The sequence below is a fragment of the Acartia tonsa genome, chromosome 6 (genome assembly GCF_053477335.1).
Source record: "Acartia tonsa isolate MP-2025a chromosome 6, ASM5347733v1, whole genome shotgun sequence".
NCBI lineage: Eukaryota > Metazoa > Arthropoda > Copepoda > Calanoida > Acartiidae > Acartia > Acartia tonsa.
In genome coordinates this window covers 47,101,415-47,123,027 of record NC_137265.1, presented here as the reverse complement: position 1 = coordinate 47,123,027, position 21,613 = coordinate 47,101,415, and the positions used below count along the sequence as shown (strand labels likewise).

General features: G+C 31.6%; 1 protein-coding gene across 1 annotated transcript; it reads right to left on the bottom strand.

Moving 5' to 3' along the window:
• Positions 1 to 2,370: 2,370 nt before the first annotated feature.
• Positions 2,371 to 13,066, bottom strand: LOC145323408 (tetraspanin-18-like). Its single transcript, XM_080165827.1, has 12 exons — positions 12,962 to 13,066; positions 12,572 to 12,665; positions 12,061 to 12,162; positions 11,189 to 11,335; positions 10,114 to 10,151; positions 9,174 to 9,257; positions 7,104 to 7,161; positions 6,818 to 6,895; positions 6,508 to 6,621; positions 6,124 to 6,207; positions 4,059 to 4,144; positions 2,371 to 2,498 (listed from the first exon to the last, which is right to left on the bottom strand). Exons 2-12 carry the CDS (start codon positions 12,635 to 12,637, stop codon positions 2,453 to 2,455), a joined length of 903 nt encoding a protein of 300 aa, XP_080021953.1. The 5' UTR covers positions 12,638 to 12,665; positions 12,962 to 13,066; the 3' UTR covers positions 2,371 to 2,452.
• Between the last annotated feature and the right edge of the window lie 8,547 nt (positions 13,067 to 21,613).

Here is a 21,613-nt window from a genome sequence, read left to right as displayed (position 1 = left end):
ACATATTGCGTTCAAAATGATGGAAATTCGACCTAAAAAGGCCGTCTCACGGGTCAGTTGGCTTCTCAGTTGGCGGCTGATTGTCCCCTTACTTGCCAAAGGGTCCAATCAGAGGTAGAATAGGCTAATTTCTGTAAGGCTCGATTGAAACACGCTGACACCAAGTTATGGTAAGCCGAGCGTTCTCGGCCCACAGGGTAACGAGTTCGAGTTCAACGAGCCTTAGCCTTGAATTATTCTACCAAAACAAACTAGCAGGATTTAGTCATACAGAAATTATATATTTAACTGAATAATATTTACAATGAATGTTTACTATATATATACAACAGATTATAACAATGGTTAGGTTTGAAGGGGGTGTGGGACGCTAGGGCTTAGCTCCCGGCGGTAGACAGGCTGTGGGGGCAGCGGTGGTAAAAGGGGAGGCAGCGCCTCCCGGTTGTATAATCGCGTGAGGGGCGCGTGATAGCTGCGTGTTTGAGTCCCTCCCCACATTTAGGCAGGCCAGTTTGACCGCTGGATAGCGGGGTCAACATCGGTCATGAGATAGATGGTGATATAATAAGATTAGTGCAGAGGGTTTGTTATGATAAGTCACAGCGTAGCAACTCTGTAAACTGCCTGTCCGTCTGGTTGTCGTATTACCACATTATAACACATTTGTATATGTGACAAAAATAAATTTGTTGTATTGCATAAACATTTGTTGTCATTTAACCCTTTACAGCCATTTTTTATGTTTTTAAAATAAGTGAGAGAACACAAACATGTTAATGTTAATTCGTTGATATATTATAAAGAATTAACTTTTTAGTGAATTTTTATAGTAAAATCTTAAGGCCTAATTTTACTCTATACCAGAATACAATATTTATGAAGCAAAACACTCTAAAAGCTACGAATTTTACCCAAATAAAAAAAAGACCTTTTGCTTCGATCAAAATGATCACGGCAACAGTAAAAAATAATATTTAAATCCCCCCAAAAAAGTTTATTGGGGACTTAACTCAAATTTAGGCTCTGCAGTCTCATTCTACTGGTGTCATAGTATATTTTTTATATACGTTTTAAAAATAGGTTAAAAACAGTTTAATGCTATTTGGAATTACTAGTGGCTTCGCCCCTAGCCTCTAGGGGCTTTGCCCCAAGAGGTGATCAAAAGAAAATAAGGTGAAATTCGTAAAAGGACCAGGGAAATCTTCTGCAAAAAAAGGACCAAGGAAATCTTTTGCAAAAAAAGAAAAAAAGGACCAAGGAAATCTCCTGCAAAAAAAAATGGGGAGGGGGGATTTTTTTGTGTCCCACCCCCCAAGAAAATAGCCTAAAACCACCACAGGACCAGTAGGTAGAATCCAATCGGTTCAGTGGTTACCGAGAACTTAAGCTTCAGACGGACGGACGGACAGACATCATTCTACTTTATATTATAGAAAACTATTATAGCTAAACGTAAGAAATTCAAATTTTTTTAACCAAAGCTTTTCTATATTTAGAATCAGTCCTTACGTCCCTCTTATGAGGCCTTAACAAATGTCCATCTGTTAAAAACTTCATACTTTTAAAGATATTTATTTTAGACTATGATTCAGCTATTACAAAGATAGATGTCTGAAAATTTTGTGTGAAGGATTTACTTACTTTAACTCACTTTGTCCGTGCGTCTGTTATTAATTAAACACAATTTTCTCTGCTTTTCTTGTTGATATTATCCTTGTTTTAAATCTTATAATATTATTTTAATCTGTAGTAAGACAATTTGAATAGTTATCTTGCTTTAGTACAGCTATTCTATAATAGGTAATTTCTGTCCATTTGTGCGAATGATGTGAATAAAAAGAATATGTTAACTTTAATGCATTAGGAGAAGAAATTTGAATTAATTTTTCATTATGATGCCATAACTGATTTGTTGATGATTACTTTTACTGCTATGCTATTTATGGACATAATTATCCTTGTTTATTACATTATCCATTGCAATTATCCTTTATAAAATTTGCAGTACAAGTTGTAAATGCAGAACAATTTGGCACTCTCAAGGAGTGAATAGCATGCAATTAACTTTAAGTACAAAGAAAATAGTTCCTTGCAACCTGGGATAATCGAGGCATTCAGGCACAGTGGCTTTGACACAAGCTTTGTTGGGGATGGTGCGATGAAGTAAAATGCATAGGTACTAAGAGAGGCTACCTTTAAACTTAATCCAAAGTCCAATAATTAAAAAATAATTTCCAATTGCTAACAAAATAAAAATATTATAATTTTAAATCCAGTAGCTCATCCCTTTTCCCCTGCTGACAAATTTTACATGGATGTAAGAGAAAATTGGTTAAGATATATTGTAATTTCAAAACAAATTTATTTCTTTTACAATATTTACAGAAAAACTTAAAATTTATAAAAAATATTTTAATTCTTAATGATAAATAAATAAAAAGCTTCTTTAATTTTAGCACTTCATATCAATCTTCTGTTCTTTGGGTCCTCCAGTTATCCTGAAACATGAATTATTTAGTGGAAATTTAAATCTTTAAGATCAAGATTTGATCCTTCTATTTTAGAGTATCTTTGAATTAAGCATTTAGATGAAAAATTTGTTAAATCCTTCTGACACAAAATAATATCTAAGAATTTAAAAAAAAATTTAAATGGGAGCATCTGTAAACATGAACTGGAGCAAAGTTCATCTGATCCAGGGTCGACCTGTTTTTAGGATCATAATAGAAACTAAGAAAACACACACAGACAGCCAACTACTCTGTTTTATATGATTTAGATTAAAACTACAGATTTTCTACATAATGAAACCTTTAATTTTTAAAAGCTGATAGTTGTAAATTGTCATATTTGAGTTGTGCAACCATTCCTAAAATAAATTCATAATGTAGAAAATCTGCAGCTAAAATAAATAAGGATACAACCATGCACTTGAAAATTATTTTTAGGGAGTATATTTTTAATTTAAGCATTTTTACAATTAGACTAATAGTAGTTTGGTTGGTTTGTGGGGGGGGGGGGGGGGGGGAATACAAAACAATAATTGGATATTTTACTATGTCTGAGGTGAAACCAATAACAAGTTTTTGTTTCTATATTTCAATAAAAGAAACATTGCATATTTATAAGATGAAATGTTCTTGTTACAGTTATGATAGCATTTTTATGTATTTAAAGGTCGAATATAGGTTTGATATAATATGAGCTTATTTCAAAGGTGCCATTATATAGATTATAAATAACTTAAAGGTATTGACATATCTAATTGTATAAGTCTGTTTATAGCTTAAAACTCAAACACCCTAGCATCACACAAGGCTTCGTAGCAAGGTTGAATTAAAAAGCTTTCGTTAAAGAATAGTCGTAATAACGTGGAAACCAATTAATCAGGGGTAAATATACCCATCTTCTACCTTCATACAAATTATATAAAGTAAAATATTTAAAAGTTTAAAAAAACATCAAATAATGTAAAAAGTAAAAAAAAAATAATCGATAAAATTTTCTTGGAGGAAGAATGATTTCAAATCCCTGTTTTTTTAAGGTTCTTGTGTGTGTGTGTTAAAATGGCGTACTTGAGGGTTTTTATATTTTCCAGAATTAACCAATGATCTTTGTACAGAAAATAAACTTTAAGACGTATTATTTACCCTAGTCAAAACTAATGGCGCACTTTTACGCAAATTATTTTTACGCTTTTTAAAAATTGAATTAAAGAGTATATAATCTAAAATAATAAACATTTAAATTATCATTTAAGATGCGTGCCATTGTAATAGTCAATCAAACTTAAGCAAAATAGTAAAAAAAAAGTCTTGTAAAGGGCTAAAATAAACCGTTTGTCGTCAATGTCATTTATCATATGTTCAATTGAAACAGAAAATTGCAAAATCTACTTAAGGATTTTTTTGAATTTTTAAATTTGGCATAGATATTCTAAAAGTATGAAATGGCACCTCTTTCATATAAGCTCATATCATATCGAACCTATATTCGCTCTTTAAGGTAAACTTCTAGTTGACGGCCAGACAGCTGGAACCTTTTATAAAATTATTTACCTTTGTTGATCTCTGATGAGGACTGTGTGAGTTGGAGGACTTTGCTTGGCCAAGCATAGGCAAACAGCCAGAATTACCAGTGTTATCTAAATATACTTTTTTAATAAGTTTGTTTTGAAAAAAAATATTTTGAAACAAGACAAGATGAGCCCATAAAGATCTCCAGAGACCCTTGAATGAAGGAGGTATGTTTAATTTTTATTTATTTTTAAAAGAAAGGAAATTTTTTAAAAAGATAGTGTAGTTGGTGAAGAGGGTGGAGGGTGTATTTTATCTAAGGGCAAAGTGCCTTTTTTTTTGGGGGGGGGGGCAGAGTTAATCTCCCCTAAGATAGTAAAAACCTTCCTGAGACATGAGAGTGATTTTAGTTCAGCAGGTATTAAGATCTTTCTTTACAAACACACACTTGGACAGACAAACAAACATCCTCTATCCCTTAATAAAGGATAAAATTATTTGGGTAAAGTCTCTTTCGTAGCAACACCCCTTAAGGGGCTATTCGGCGTATTTTTAAATTGGCTTTTAATAGGTTATTTTAGGTTAGGTTAGGTTATAATGGGTTAGGTGATTGCCCCGCAGGGTTAGTCAATTGTCCCCGCAGGGTCAGAGCTCACTGCAGGGGCTAGAAATAGGAGAAAAGCTACTGTGAAAAAAAGAAGGATCGCTCCTTAAGGGGCGTTGCCACGAAAGGGACTGTACCCAATTATTTAAAATTGTCTTTAAATGTTTTTTTATGGATACATATATCATAATCACATTAGAGATTGTATGGAACAAAATTATATCCCCCCATTCCAAAATCATGTTTATGCCCTTGTTTATTTTCAAGAGAATTGGCACAAAACACTTGCAAGGAATTAGAACTGTAAGATTTCAACTTTTTCTTTTTAAAGTTGAAAACAAGTTTTATTTGTGTTGAAAGGACCGAGCAAGGCTTCTTGAATAGAGATGTGTTAAACATGTAAAGAAATTTGAAGCATACACATAAACTAAATCAGGGATAAAGGGAAGGGACAATGTCAAATAGTTTTATTTGTTTTGTAATCCTATTTTGACAATTCTACTTTATTTGGCAATTTTCATCTCTTATCTGTCTAAATGTTCACAAGCAGTCAAAGGAGCAGGAAATTTGAAAGGAGATTAATTTTTCAACATTTGTTTTTTCCCTGTAACCATGAAATTATGTTGAAATGCTTCAAATATGAGTAAACCTTATTTTGGTCTTACCTAATAATTATAGGCTAGCATTTAATGCTAATGTGAAATCAAGATTTAAGGAGAGTAATAAAAAAAATTTTTTAGTTCATTAGGACATAATATAGCTTGCTTTTTTTCCATTAAATTGTTCAAAGAGATTATAATTGCACTTGTAATTAATTAAAATCCTCATAATCCTATTTGTACATAATTTAAGTAGCACAGCTAATGAATAATTATAGAGCCTGTCTGAATGTATTGTAGATCCACTGTAAAAACTCTCACTTTTATCTTATCATAACCCAACTTTATCACCTTTTTCTAATTTTTTCACATATTACTATATTTCTTATCTGGAACTCAATAAGTAGTTTAAACCTCCTTGATTTTCTTTCTTTGCCTTTTCATACATAAATTGATTTTTATAAGAATGGCTAAAGATTTTATAATTATCTAAATTTCTCTGCTCTTTTAAAACTCTTAATAGTTTGTTCTGCTATGTAAAGACAAAATTGTCCTTGTTCTTTAACATAGCAAGAGGAAGCCTTACAATTCAATATTTCATTTACAGTAAGACATAAATAAATATTAAACTTAAAAAAAGTAGCATTGATGTGTTAGAGCTTTACTGTTTACTGACAGGACATAAATAAATCATTTAAATAAAAAACATTAGGTAGTATCATCTCAATATAAGTTATCACAATTTACAAAACAAAAAATAGCAATATATGTATTTAACTAACAAAACGGTTTCTTGATTTACTATTTGATAGATAGACCTTTCCCCTACAGAAATTCAATATTCTCAAGAGCATTACAGATAAACAAGCAAAGTTGTTGGCTAGTTAATTAATATTTCACCTACCTCTACAGTTAGAATACAGATCACTGAAATGACAATAATTTCTAGATTGTTCAGTAATGACTCTCCAACCATAGGTGCACAACCCTGAAAAGCAATAACTGAATGTTGGGGTTATCATTGTATGTACACCTAACATATAGTATATCCAACAGGAAAAAAATTTAACTTAATTGATTAATTGTTAAAACTCTATATTATTATGAAACAATATTCCTTTTTGACACATTGTATAGACAACTATTTTCTACATGCCTGTATGTTACATTTTTTTTATTCGTATACCTTGAATCTATACCAATTAATATTAATATTTACTTAAGATTACTTTTAGCTTTTTGATTGTTGTGCTACTTAAAACAGGACATATTTATCAACATATCATACCTGCATGAAGAAAGAATTGTACTTTGTTGGTGTGTATATACAATTAGTATCTTGAGCCACTATCCTTCTTGGGTAAACTGACCAGTCTAATACACAACATGCTTCTGGAAGCAGCTAAAATGATTAATATTTCTGTTTCATATGGGGAAAATTAGGTTAGGCTATTAATTTTTTTTTAAATTGAAAGGAATAAAAGCAAAAATACTGCCCAGTTTTAATGAAAGGATGCTATTCTAGTTGTAGTTGAGTCTAAATTCAATTAACTTTTGCTTATGTAGTGGATAGAAAATATAGCAGTTTTGATGTTTACCTGGTTTTGTGACAAAGGATTAGGATAAACGTTTAGATTTTGAAAATCAGAGTAACCAGAGTAGCCACAGCATGAAAACTAAAACAGAGATTTTTTTTGTGTATTTATCTACAGAAATTTAAAATTACAAGATTTAATTATGTCCATTTAAACCCACCCCAGTGATTAGTTTTTAGATAATTTTTTTCCTGAATAAATGATAATCTATTGTTTCTGATATTCAAATTGGTTTTATCACATACATGTTTTATAATATCTAAATATAGGATTTTTTGTTCATACTTACAGATGCCATTATATGTCTCCAAATTGCTGTAGATAAATTTGGTTCACTTTCATCTCTGAATTAATCAAACTTTTATTTATTGCAGCTTTGTTTTATATTTGAATGATAAATTATTAAACATTGCAAGTTTTTTCCACCATTGATCATATGATACAGTTTTTCAGTTAATCACACTTTTACAGAGTTTTTGTTGATTTTTGCACAATTTCAAACATTTATAATTGCATTTTTTGGTGTTAAAGTTTGGTATGAAACTACATGTTTGCAAATCTGGAATGATAAAAGTTTCTGGTGTGGGTTTGAACCTTGCAGTTATCTTTCCCCCAACATCACCTTTCTAACCTCTATTCCCATTTATTTATTAAGAATGAATTTGTCAGGGCTTTAAATTGAGGATTGCAATATAGCTGTTCTTATATCTTTGATATAGCAGCTTTAAGTAATTGTTTACAGAAAGTCTTTAAAACAAGATTTATCTAAAACAAGGATGACAACATCCATAAGTAGCGAAGTACAAAAGTTCGTGGATGGGACTGACGGTCAAAAACCTGCAAAAAGGCAGTCTGACCGTCATTGTTGATTTCTTCAAATGACCGGAAATTTGATTTGATATCTTTAACTGAAAAAATTTTGAAAATCGATTAATAAACACCAAAGATATGGGGGAAAATGTAAAAAATATAAAATAGCCAAAAACCTGCAAAAAGGCAGTCTGACCGTCATTGTTGATTTCTTCAAATGACCGGAAATTTAATTTGATATCTTTAACTGAAAAAAAATTTTAAAATCGGTCCATAAACACCAAAGATATGGGGGAAAATGTAAAAAGTATAAAAATAGCCAAAAACCTGCAAAAAGGGACTCTGACCGTCATTGTTGTTTTCTTCAAACGATGGGAAATTTGATTTTGATATCTTTAACTGAAAAAAGTTTGAAAATCGGACCATAAACACCAAAGATATGGGGGAAAATGTAAAAAATATAAAAATAGCCAAAAACCTGCAAAAGGGCAGTCTGACCGTCATAGTTGGTTCTCCAAACGACGGAAAATTTAATTTTGATATATCTAACTGAAAAAATTTTGAAAATCGGACCATAAACACCAAAGATATGAGGAAAAATGTGGAAAATAAAAAAATAGCCTAAAACCTGCTAAAAAGCCGTCCGACCGCCATTGACGTTTTATTGTTATTTGTGCTCCTTAATGATGGGAATGTTGTCAAAAAATTTCAGCTTTTTATCTTTTATAGGAGCTGAGTAAATCCCATTTCCCCCATAGCGTTACGGACTGACGGACTGACTGACGGACTGACGGACGGACAAAGTGAATTATAGAGTAGCTTCGCTACTAAAAACTAAAGAAATATTTTGTGTGGCAATTTTAAGATGCCTTTCGATGTAGTCAGGTACAATTAACATATGAAGTTTTCTTACATATAACCACATTAACCTTTGACTCTTTAAGAACCAATACTATTTTAGCTTCATTGTCATCTACTGACATCCCTGGAATCTGTACAACTTACACCTCACTTCCTCTCACAGACAATTCTCTCCCTGGAGAAAATATTTGTCAGTTCTATGCATCAACTTGAAAGGAAAATAATTCAGGGTTTACTAAGTTTTGATTTACAGATTCTATTTGAACTGTTACTACTCTTCTCTGATGTATTATATTGATCTAGAATCTGAAATATGTAGTTCTACAAAGAAATATTTTTTGATTTGCTAAATTGCTATTGTTGGAGATATATACTTTGATTAATCTATCTACCTTGCACGTTTTGTGGATATAGTCAGAGAAGAAGAAGACATTGGACTGTAAATTACACTTGTATCCAAAGTTTCATAAACATTGGCTCAAGACTTTGGGTACCTTTATTGGTTAGTGTAGACTAATAGAATGCATTAATTTATCCATTAGGGTCTACTCTATAAGTCAGATATGTGGTGAATTCTCACATACTTTAAAACATGAAATTGGTTTCAGTCATATTTTACCATTTTCTCCTTGGATTTAACCAGTAGATATTTTTGCTTACTATTTTAAGATAAAAGTTTGTATTCCTGTAGTGTGCCAGAGTCTGAAAAGAGAACCAGGCAAGGAACTCAAATATTCTGGGTTTTATTACTGGTAGACAGGTCAACACAGCTGAGAAACATTTTTAAACATTACTTTAGAATTTAGATATCAAATTTTTGTGCTTAAATTAATGGTATTTTGAATTTTGTAAAAAGAGTGCAACTAAAATATTGAAGAAAAGCTGCATATGGTTTGTACACAAAAAAGATAACACAATTCAAATTTACAGTTGATAAATAACAGGTAACTATCACTAACATATTTGACAGATTAGAAAAAGAGAGATCAATGCAATTAAACAAGGATGACAACATCCATAAAAGCGAAGCACTGAAACGGTAGGACAAACAGACATTAACACTTATATAGTGTCAGAACTGAATAATCAGAAAATAAATGTATAAGAGTCGAAGCAAAATTGTGAGTAAATTTATTTTAAAACTGCTTGATACAGGATAATGTTTATGTCATTATGAACATATGTACTTACATTTTTAGGACTTGATTATATTGTTGCTTCGCTTATAACATTATACTTTGTTGTCCCAGGAATCAATATATCAAAAATCAGATCAATCGGATGATAAGATCACATAAAAATTTGTTGTGGAAAAAGTAAAAAAATCAACATGTTTTAAATGAACGTACGGACATTCTTGTAATGATTATAAAGTTGCTTCGCTTTCTAAATCGTACCTAACTACTTAAGGAATCACCATGCAAAGTTTGAAATCGATAGGATAATTCTAACATACCTAAATTAACAAAAAAAGCTATCCATGTGTGACTGACGGACGTACGGACCGACCCTAATTATAGCTTCGCTTTTAAAAAGGCATAGGGAGAAACAAACATTCCCACTTTAACATTTTGAGAAGCAAATCCAAGAACGTGGTAAGCACATTAATTGCAATGTTTTAAATTCCTAGTTGAATTATCCAGATGAAGAGTAATGGTGTTGAATACTGAAATTAAACAAGTCTTTTTTTTATAAGCTTGTACATAATTGTCTTTGTTATTTATAACAATAATAAACTTGATTAAACTTAATCCATCTTGCAAAGCTTTTATTTTTATTGAGAAACAATAATTCCAATAAAACTGTTACACATTAATCAACAAAATTGCAGAGATACAATTCTTACAAACTTTATTTTCTCTTTTTTTTATTTACTATCAAAGATAATTGAAATCTTCATAAAAGTAAATTCTGACATTTAGATTTAATAGCTGCTTGGAAAATTACATTTCCACATTAGAAATTTTATGTCTTATATAATTTGCAAAATAAACCAATGGACTAAGTGAGCTGGGGAAAAAATCTGCTGTCTATCTCTTATAGCAATAGAGCAAATGTCATTTAGCCTTTAGTACTAACAGATGGGATAAAGTAGTCTAGAGGTAGCTGAGCTAGTACAAAACAAAGTTTGTAGCTGGAAACTAAGGGGGGGGGGGGGGGAGTTTTGACACATTTGCGTAAACCTAGCACCCAGGCTTTATCTTTGGACTGAGAGGATATGTTATTAATGATAAAATCATTCTTATATGATGAATTTCACGAAGTTTTAAGATTTTTTGGATAGGCCTCCAGGTTCCGGAGCTCCAGGCCTCCAGGTGGTCTCTGTACAGAATTTTTTTTTTTTTAAGTTACAGGTCAACTTATAAAACAAAATATGCATCTTTTTTAATATTATTCACATATTTGAAGAAAAAAGATGCATATTTTGTTTTATAAGTTGATTTGTAACTTAATTTTTTTTTTCATTTTTACCTGTACAGAGACCACCTAGAGGCCTGGAGCTCCGGAACCTGGAGGCCTATCCAAAAAATCTTAAAACTTCGTGAAATTCATCATATAAGAATGATTTTATCATTAATAACCTATTCTCTCAGTCCAAAGATAAAGCCTGGGTGCCAGGTTTACGCAAATGTGTCAAAACTCCCCCCCCCCCCCTTGTAGTAATCCTTGTAATATCAAAACAAATTCTAATTTGTAACTCACCAAAAAGAGTAATGTTGGATTAATTCTAATGGAACCTATGTATCCAAACAATGGAATTGGAATGAGACATGTTGCCAGCCCCACCAAACATCTTCCAACTTCTTGGATTAAAACTGGATTACTAACTGTAATTACTGCTTCTAAGACCTAAAATTGTATAGTCTTTTTAGAATTGACAAAATGACAAAATAAAATATAAAACACAGGAACCAAACTTTGCTTATTTTAAAAGGATTCCTGTATTGTTAATTGACACAGATTTTCTTTACTTGCCAATTTTAGTTTGTGATTGTTGATTAACTTTACAAAGTTTTAAAAGTTTTGCTACTGGGGAAAGTTTTAACAAACGGCCAGTGGAAAGTAAATGAAGTAAAATAGTTTCTTTAAATTCAGGGTGTTATTTTTCCCTTAAAAATTTTTAATCAAGTGTTTTAAATAAGTTTGTTTTGAATTCTTTACTTAGTTTTTTGGCAATAAACCTCAACTTGAGGCTTATTTTTTTTAGATTTACCCAAGGCCTATATAGACCTTCTCTGTAAAGGATATCAAATAAACCTGATTTTACTACATAGATAAATGTACATCATAAAGAATGATGCATGTTAATGTTGATAAGCATGTTTTCTGTTAATGTTTACAAATTTTAATTATATGCATTTAATTTGCAGATTTCATGCATATTCAAATTTTGTCTATTTCTTGTTGCTAACACTTTTCTTAAAATAGAATAGAAGCAACACAGAAATTAGTCTTGTTCTATATTTTAATATTCATAAAATACGTCATTTGAATTGAAATTCCAAACTTTGCAGAATATTTTGTCAGGTAGAGCTTTGTCAGTATTAAATACTTCCCTGTCAGTACATGTTTACCTTATTATGTTGATTTAATTGATAGCTGTTGATTACAGTGGAAACATGTTCTGAGGCAAACATGAAAGTCAGACCAAACATCAACAATATCAAACCAATAAACTTAAAAAAATAACATATTATTATTAATGCAGTTTAATTTTTTTGTTTAAAATATATTTCTTTTTTCTATGTCTATATTAGTCATATACCTACAGGTAATGCCATACAATATAAATATTTTTTTGGAAAAAAATCTTTCGTGTCAGCAAATTATTTTTAATGGAGATGAAGGGGTTTATTTTAAAAACCATCAAAAGACCAGTAGTTAGGTATATTTTCTGAAAAGCTAAACCCAATCAATTCAGTTTTATCTAACCATATCTTTCTGTAAAATATTATGCTATGTGAGCCATGACAAAAAAGTTTGAGAAAAACTCCAGATATAAAAAAAGGTCAGAGAGAGTAATCTCTGAAACCAAACTTTTTTAACCTTGAAAAGTGTAGTGCCGAAGATAAATACAAAAATTACCAGAACAATGGAGTTGATAAGGGTTAGAAGATACTGAGGTACTGCACGCACACAGTTGCATCCCATTTCACGCTCCAATACACAATTCACCTCTCTGGGCAGGCATATAGGGTTAGGACAATGGGCTATTGATACAATTTAGAAATTGAAACAGGTAATAGGAAAATAATTTAATCTATCTGAGTGTCAGGGTAAGATTTGACTCGCCCCTTTTCAGTGTTGTTAATCTCTTTACAAAATCTTACCCAATTATGTCAATTATCTTCCCCTGAATCATAAAAATCATGTTTATTAATAATAGTTGCTTTAGCCCCCCCCCCCCCCCAAAAAAAAAATAGCTTTTATGGTTAATTTAATGATTTTTTTCTCTATTGTCCCAACCCTGTATACCTGAGTATGTGCTTATAAAAGTAGAAAATTCTGCAAAAATTGCCTCATTCGATATTTCTTAACTCCTTTTGGATAGGTGCTGGTGCAAGATATATTTCATAATCTGAAATAGATAATTATTATTTTTCACTGATATACTCTTTAAATTCATAGAAGCACAGCTAATTAAGTTATTTAGGCTGTATTAAGTAAGATGTAAAAGGTCTAGCTTCACATAACACGTGATTATATCTCTGAAAATAACTCTCTTACTGTACCTTAGGATAATTTATGATTTGAATTTTTCGTAGCTGGACAAAGTGTCTCAAAAATCAGCCATGTGACGTCATAAAAATGAGGGAGATGAGAGGAGAAGTGGGAAAGAAAATTCTTTAAAAAGAGATGGATAATCCCTCATTTTTCTAACGACACAAGGCTGATTTTTAGACACTTTGACCAGCTACAATTTTTCCCTAAAATACAAGCAGATTGTAATTTTCTTTTTGTGTTACGGCTTCTGTCAAATTTCTTGGTCATACAGATACAATCAATTAAATTGAGAGAGGGAAGGGACAATTGGCTGTAAATTACATTGCTATTGTTTTATAATCACTCGTTCATTCATTGGCTGAAAAACTTTAGATATCTTTACTACATTGGTTGGTTCAATCAAGCAGTGTCCAAACTTTTCAGTAATGTATAGAAGGGGAGATTATTTAACATCACTTGGGATGAACATTAATTCATCGTCGATTGTCCTACAGATCCCTGATTAGAATTTAGCCTGACCACAAGTTTTGATTGTATAATAGCCCTACTCTCAGAGTTCAAAGATGTAAGTGCAGTTTAAGACTTTAACAAGGGGAAGGGACACGTGTTCTCAATAAAATTTGTCACAATGTATTGTTGTCAAGAATGCGATGGATTTGCGCGTTTCATAAGCTGCATAATCTTAAAAATGATAAAACTGTTGAAAGCGCAGCTATAATATAAGAGATAATAGATGTCTGTTTCCTTTCCCCAGGGTGGAGATGGCAGAGCTGATTTAAAAAACCTAAAACAACCTCTTCCCTCAAATCTTTTCTAGCTACCACAGGCAGAATTTCATTATAAACACTAAGGGAAAGTTTAACTAGTCATCTACTTTTCTATTCCTGTATAACTCATTTTACTAGGGAACTCAAGTAATATGACAATGAAAGATAAATTGATATATAACACCAATTAAGCTATTTAAAAATCTGTAAATAAAAGTTATTAGTGGATATTTTCCAAGGGAGGAAGGGAGGGGACACTGGATCTAAAATTCATATTTCTGACAGTCTTGGACTTTGGGTACCAGAACACATGCAACTTTTATTATTATGGCAAATTTCAAAGACTTTGGGTACCAGCGCAAAGAATGCCGCTAAAACTATTATTCCCAATGCAGACGACTCTTACTAAACTAACCAATACGTATACTAAAAGACTATTTGAAAAAAAATTCAAAACAAGTTTATTTTGATTTTTAAACAGAATAGTTTTCTTCAAAGAATAGGTGGGATAAACCAGAAATTGTACTGTGATACTTCTGTAACTATCCATTCTAATCAACCCCTTGTCAAATATGAAAACAAACCCTAATTATGGTATTATTTTAAATGAAACTGCCAGTACCTTTTATGATAAATTATTCACAGGAAAATAAACAGGATAACCTTATGTCAAATACTTTTCTTTCAGTGTTTAATAATGTCTTATTATACAAATCTAATAAAGATGGCTATGTCTAAAATTTTGATATTTTCCACACTGCTTCTTTTGTATTATTCAGTCAAATTTGATTAAAAGCTCTAAAGATTAGAAGCCGAACACAGTAAAAGTGTCTGACTAATTATGACGTAACAAAAAAAATTAGCCAATGAGAGGCCACTATAAATTTTACCATTGGTTAATTATGGCCTCTCATTGGCTAATTTTTTTTGTCACGTCATAATCAGTCAGACACTATTACTGTGTTCTTAGAAGCCAACAAATGAGAGAACATGATTAAAAAACTTTAACAACCAATATATATTACAATACAATAATCCCTCCCTCCCTGATTTTACCTCTCCATATCTGGGTATACTAGGTAACTTTGAACATCATTATAAAACCAGAAATATATCATAGACTAAATTTTCAAGAATATAATCTTTGACAGAAATATTGTTAAACTTTGCTTTAACCTATATCTGCGCCTGAAAATTGGCATAGAATTGGTTTTTAAACTTTTCATTATGATTTCTGCGACAATTACAATTAAAAAACCTTAGCAACTCAATGATTGTTAACAGAATTTGAGAAGTCCATTTTAAAATGTTTTTTTTTACTTGAAATAAATAAACTCTTCACATGATTTTGGAATATTGATACCTAGTACGATTAGGCACCATGTACTAAACAGTGTAAGAAATTGATTTTTACTGACACGTCATTACAGTGGGACAAAGTGTCTCAAAAATCAGCCATGTGACGTTATAAAAATGAGGGAGATGGGAGGAGAAGTAGGAAAGAAAACCCCCTAAAAAAGATATGGATAATCACTCATTTTTATGACGTCACATGGCTGATTTTTAAAACACTTTGTCCCGCTACCACATTATCTTAAACATCAAACAGTCATAATTTCTCGTATTGATAAGAATCTACTTTGTAACGCTATTGAAATAATGAAATATTGGAATTATGAATTATGTAATCCAATTAAATAAGGATCCACATCTCTGGCTTTAATTCAGAAGAGTATAGAAACCAAAATTGAATTTTTGAAGTTTGAATCAAACTAAAAATTCTTTTGATTTTCCATATTGTTCAAATCATTCAAGTTGATTTCTAATTCTATCAAACAAATATTTGGGTATTATCTTTTTAAATGTAAATGAACCACTAATAAGCCCTCCAAGATATCATTTTTAAAAAGTTATATATATGGCTATCCTAAATCTTTTTAACAATTTATTCTTTAAAATTCTAAAGATTAGGAATGGGTGGGGGGGGGGGGGGGGAGAGGGTAATTAGTCATTCCCAGGAAGGATTTTCCATTACTTTTTCCATTGTGATTTTAGATTGAGGATATTTCAGAAAGAAGAAATCCTAAAGACGAAGAAAGTCCCTTAATGACGTCATAAAAATAAGGGATGAGGAGGTGAGGAGTGAAAAAGAAAACCTCTTAAAAAGAGATGGATAATCCCTCGTTTTTATGACGTAACATGCTGATTTTTTGAGGGACTTTCTTCGTCTTCAAAATCCTTGGAAATAGAAAATATTTGTTGCATTCACTCATAAGCTTATAAATGATTTAATGATTTTTAAATCTATTGCAAAGCCCTATCCCTATGGGGTACTATCCCTGGGGGGCTATAACTAACATTTTCAAAACCAACTGATTTGTTTAGATTTTACAAAAAAAAGTTGATTGGATTAAAATATAATTTCAAATAAAAAGTAATCTAAGTCCGGGTATATTCCCTTTTATATTTAGTTTTGTATTTTCTAATCTTTAATTTTCTTGTCAACCCTAGATTTTAAACTGGTATGCATTTCAAATAATTTTTGTGTACTAGTACTTAATAAGCATAAACTATGAAACTGACAGCATATTGATTACATGCTATGAAAGGATCTAATTTTTATTTCAGTTGACATAATAATAACACTAAACTTATATAAAACTATTCTAAAAATAGGATAAATATATAGAAATGAAAAGAGTATAAAACGGTTAAAAAGTTAACAGTAATGATTTCACTCAGAGAATCAATGTTGAACTAAAACTCTGACGGAGAAATTCCTACTCCGAGAGAGTTATTTTACTCTCTGGTGTTCCATCCAATCCGTGAAGAATTAAATAATAACCATAATCATATGAGAGCAATTAGCAGAGCAAGGGAAATAGGATCTAAGTAATTTATACTGATACCAAACTTTCATAAACACGTTTTCTCATTTGTTGGCTTTGGGTACTTTGGCTGGTCCAATAGTTTTACTTTTAATCTATAGAATGAAAAAGTTTGTTTGTAATCATTGGGGGTGTTTATTTGAAGTCCGTTGTTTTATCCTTTATAATAATTACTCTTTCCTTTGACTGGTAGAAAAATATATTTTGTTTTAATGAAATTTTCATTTACAGAAAAAAAACATCAAAATGACTTTTGAGGGCTGAATTTTCAAGGAGAGATATTTTATCTCAAGATAAAATGCACTGACTTGTAATAGTTTGGGCACAATACGTAGGTAAAATTATGATCAACAAAGAAAAACTGGAGAAATCTTTTGATGCAATATCCCTTCCTAAAAGAAGCATAACTAAACATAATATTGATAAAGATGACTAGTGCTGGCTGAATACTTTCGAAGATACATCAATTCTATCATTTTTCAAGAAAAGCTTATCCTTGATTAGGTTCTGTAAGTCACTAGCATTTGCTATGTTACTGTATTTTTTAATAGGAAAACATTTCACATTATTTATAACTACGCCTCTAGTGAACTCTAGGGGCACGTAAAGTTTTTTCTTTTCAATCTATGTTAAAATCAGCTGTTTACCGAAGATATCCGCTAGGCGTCGCTTATATTTTTTTAGTTTTGGCAATTTATCTTGAGAGGGTGGTGGACTACTATCTGATTGTTTTATTTTGGGTTAATTATTTTATAACATATTTAGACTTGGATAAAAAAGGATAATTTACCTGAAATAACGCAGGGGAGGGATGGAGATGAGGGGGGGGGGGGGAGGGCATTTTTCAAACCATCCTCATATGTTATCTTTTTATATGTCTACAATTGATTAGCTCCGCTTTTATGGATGTTGTCATCCTTGTTATGCTCATTTTCTTTTCCGCTCTGATAGGTCTAAACATTGACTGGGAATATGAAAGAGAAATATATCAAGATACATAATTGATAACACAATATTATGGGATGCAGAAAAGTCAGGGATCTATGTAATTGTAGAGGGATAAGACAATGGCCGATTAATTGATGTACATCTCCAAGAAATTACCCCTTTTAAGTAATTAGAATTAATAGTTGAAACGTTTGAACACTCAACTCCGCCAATCAAAATTCACTGAAGTTCCCAAAGTTGTTAAGCCAACGAATAAGAAAACGATATTATAAAAGTTTGAGGACTAGTGTAATAAACAGCCTATTTTTCCCTTTCTCTCTAAGAATATTAGTTTTTAGTAGTATATTTTTTAATGTTTGTTTGTATGTCCGCTGAACAGTATATTCGAAATAAGAAACTCAATTTTTCTCTGTTACTATTCAAGCTATTGGTAATGCTGCAAAGGGCACATCTGAATGAAAAATGTAATTTAATCGACTGGTTTTATCTCTTGGATAATGGTACAAATAGCCCAGAACCTGCCCCAGACCAGTAATAAATTTTTCCTTTAAAAAAAGTCGAGCGATCAGTCCAGCCACATGGAAAATTTTTTCACCCTCACCGAAATTAGTTAAAAACCTTCCTTTTTAAAAAGCTTTAAAAACTTATCGGTTCTGCGGTTAGCGAGATCCTTTCCTATAGACAAAAAACCTACTACTTTATATTAAAGAATTTGCTTAGCATCTGTTATAGAGTTGTGTTGGGGGTTCTTTACTAACTTTTTCTCAAATATTACGCATTATAAGAAATTGATAACGATTTACAATGTATGTATGTAGGTAAAATTTACATATATTCTTATTCATAAACATAAACTTATGAACTACGATGTTAATCTGATTACAGAGATATTCCTAAAATAAATGTATAGGTATAGATGCATAAACATTTTGGACTTCTCAGACAAAGGTCGTGCAATCAAAGGGTTGGTTGTCGGATGGGCAAATGGATGCTTATATACCGCAATCATAGGGCTTATGGCTGACAATTCTATCCCATATCCATAAAAAAGCCACATTGTTACAAAAACACTGACAAATTGTCAGCGGCCTATGCTCCCACTATGGAGTGAAAAGGTCTTGTTACTGTTTTTTTTTCATAGATGCATAAACCAGACAATTACCCGGCCCAAGTGATGGAGACCCATTTCGTCTGCTAGCAAATTGCTTTATGTCCTTTTTAGGGACTTGACTGTGTTCATATTTCCGATGCTCTGTGGGTAGTTTTACATATAGCTCATGCACCCTCTATTCTTTTACTTTGATATACCTACAAACATAACTACTTATTCTATCTTTATCATCGGCGTATTCAAGTATAAAGCTCTCAGATTGAACAAAGCTTCTCTATAATGCAGATATTTTAAAAGACAGGACAATGAACGATAGATTAATGGAATCCCTAAACATGGTTTAAGGTTTAAGACTTGGGGTAGTTTTAAGCTATTTTTTCTTGTCAATTTCTGTTCGTCCCTTTAAATACAGAGCCCATAGATACTAGGGGCGGGGTCGCTCTTCCTATTATAAAGCAGTAATGTATATTTATTTTTCCGTTAATACCTAGCTAATCACGTTAGATTATCCTTGTGTTTTATAAGTTCAAACAATTGCCCATACCTCGGCACACTAAAAGATCATAAATAAAACGCCTTTGATAACGTACAACCCCTTGAAACAATTTTTAAATATTCTATTCGCGCCCTTGTTGAAATATTTGTTTTGGCTGGATTAAGATTACAAGGGAATTATTTTCTGTCTATGGCTTCTTTTTCAAAAGGTGTAGTGGACAATCCATATGTTAAAGTAACGGGATGCATGCTTGTCTATGCGTATCTTAATATCTCGCTAACCGCTCAGTGAAGATTCCTATTTGTCCAGAGAAAATTAATAACCATTTTGTTGGGGGTACCTCCATCCTCTCAAGAGAATTCACCCCTGTAAATAAAGACGAAGCCCAATATACACCTGTGATTTGATTCATGTGATGTAATAAAAATGAGGGATTCTCCATCTCTTTTTAGGGGTTTTCTTTTCCACTTCTCCCTCATTTATATGACGTCACAGGAATCAAAAGTGGTGTAAAAGTGGTACAGATTGGGTTTCGTCGGAAATAAATAGCCCCTCACCAAAAAATGGTCGAAATACCCCCACCACCTCTCCATTTCCTAAAGTGTCCCTAGATGTCTCTAGGGGCATACCCGCTATTGGAAGATAAAGTAATTTGCTTACTAATTTATACAGTTTTCCACAAAAAAAGAAATTATGTAAAATTATTTTATAGTTGGTCATCCTATTCCTTTATCCCTGAAACTTTTATGTCTTTCCATCCTAGTTATTTATCAATCAAAATTTTTTTACTGGTTTCATACAAAGGAATGATTATTAACAAACTCAATTTTGTCCGAAGTAGCGCAGCATCTGTAATAAGAAACCCGTCTGTATTAAAGTTTATCAAATAAAATTGCTTATCGAGCAAGGTTTTTTTTCAAGATTCCAAATATTACAATAATTGTTACAAACATTCATAAAGAAAAACTTAACATATTGGACAAATTGACAGACTTACATTAACAATTGAAGAGTAGAATCCGTTTTGAAAAAAAACTTTATCTAGAATTATGATAAAATTTTTGTCTTTTGTTATTTTAATAATAAAGGGGGGCATAACTTTCTTCGGTTCTTAATTTGCCCTAAAGAATGCTTTCAAATCGCCCTTCAGAATAAAAAACCTAAAAATAAAAAAAAGTTTTAAATGCCTCCTCGAGACAAAAGGCTTAGCACTCCCGAGATTTGTTTTTGCTGTAATGAAAAATATTGAAATAAGATGTAAAAAGGAAAAAAAATAATCTTCCAACCAATATTACTAACAAATGAAGAATTTCGTAAAGATGAGGAATTATGATTAATCCCTTTTTCCTTATCTCAAATGTTTTGTTTATTTACGCGCGTATAATAAAGTTCGCGGCATTTTGTGACAAATGCGCATCAGGCGTTATTTTGTTTTATTATTTAAATAATTACATAATATAACGATGTTTTATGGTTTTGAATTAAATGACAATCGTATATTTTCCGAGAGATCGTCAATAATTATCTTTAGAAGTAAGAAAATTATAAAATATTTATTATAAAGGCGAATTTTTCCATTTCTTCAAAATGTCGAATTTTATTTCTATTTAGTAATCGCGCGTAACCTCTCTAAAATCACCGGGTCTTAGTGTACGTTACTAAAGGGGGAGGTTGGTTGTGCTAAAATTTCGTAAAGGTGTGAGTTTTCAGGCTTTAAAACAGTAGTAGAACGATAATATTCAATAAATATGTGTATTCATTCTTTATTTGTCTCTGTAGCTAGTTTTTTTTCCAAAAGGAATTCACATGTTTAGTGAATTTTATCGTTCTACTTCTGTTTTTAAGCCTTGAAGCTCACACCTTTAGGTAATTTTAGCTTAAGCTACCTACCCTCTAATCCTAACTTCCTTGTTTATTGATGAATATTATAATTTACAACACGTCATTTCTTTTTCTTGAAATTTACTTTGCAACGCTCCTCAAGGAGCGATTCCCGGTATTTTCACAGTTGCTTTTCTCCTATTTCTAGCCTCTGCGTGGGGGCTCTAACCCTGCGGGGCAATCACCTAACCTAATCTAAAATAACCCCTATTAAAATCCATTTTAAAAAATACGACGAATCGCCCCTTAAGGGGCGTTGCCACGAAAGAGATTATACCCAAAAAGATTAATGATATATTATCGTATAATTTC

Excerpts from the sequence above, each read along its gene's own strand:
- LOC145323408 (XM_080165827.1), bottom strand. The coding sequence starts at position 12,637 with ATGGGATGCAACTGTGTGCGTGCAGTACCTCAGTATCTTCTAACCCTT. Across the intron at positions 6,896-7,103 it reads GGAGACATATAATGGCATCT|TTTTCATGCTGTGGCTACTC; the intron begins GTAAGTATGAAC and ends TCTCTGTTTTAG. Across the intron at positions 6,208-6,507 it reads ACAATTCTTTCTTCATGCAG|GGTTGTGCACCTATGGTTGG; the intron begins GTATGATATGTT and ends ATTGCTTTTCAG.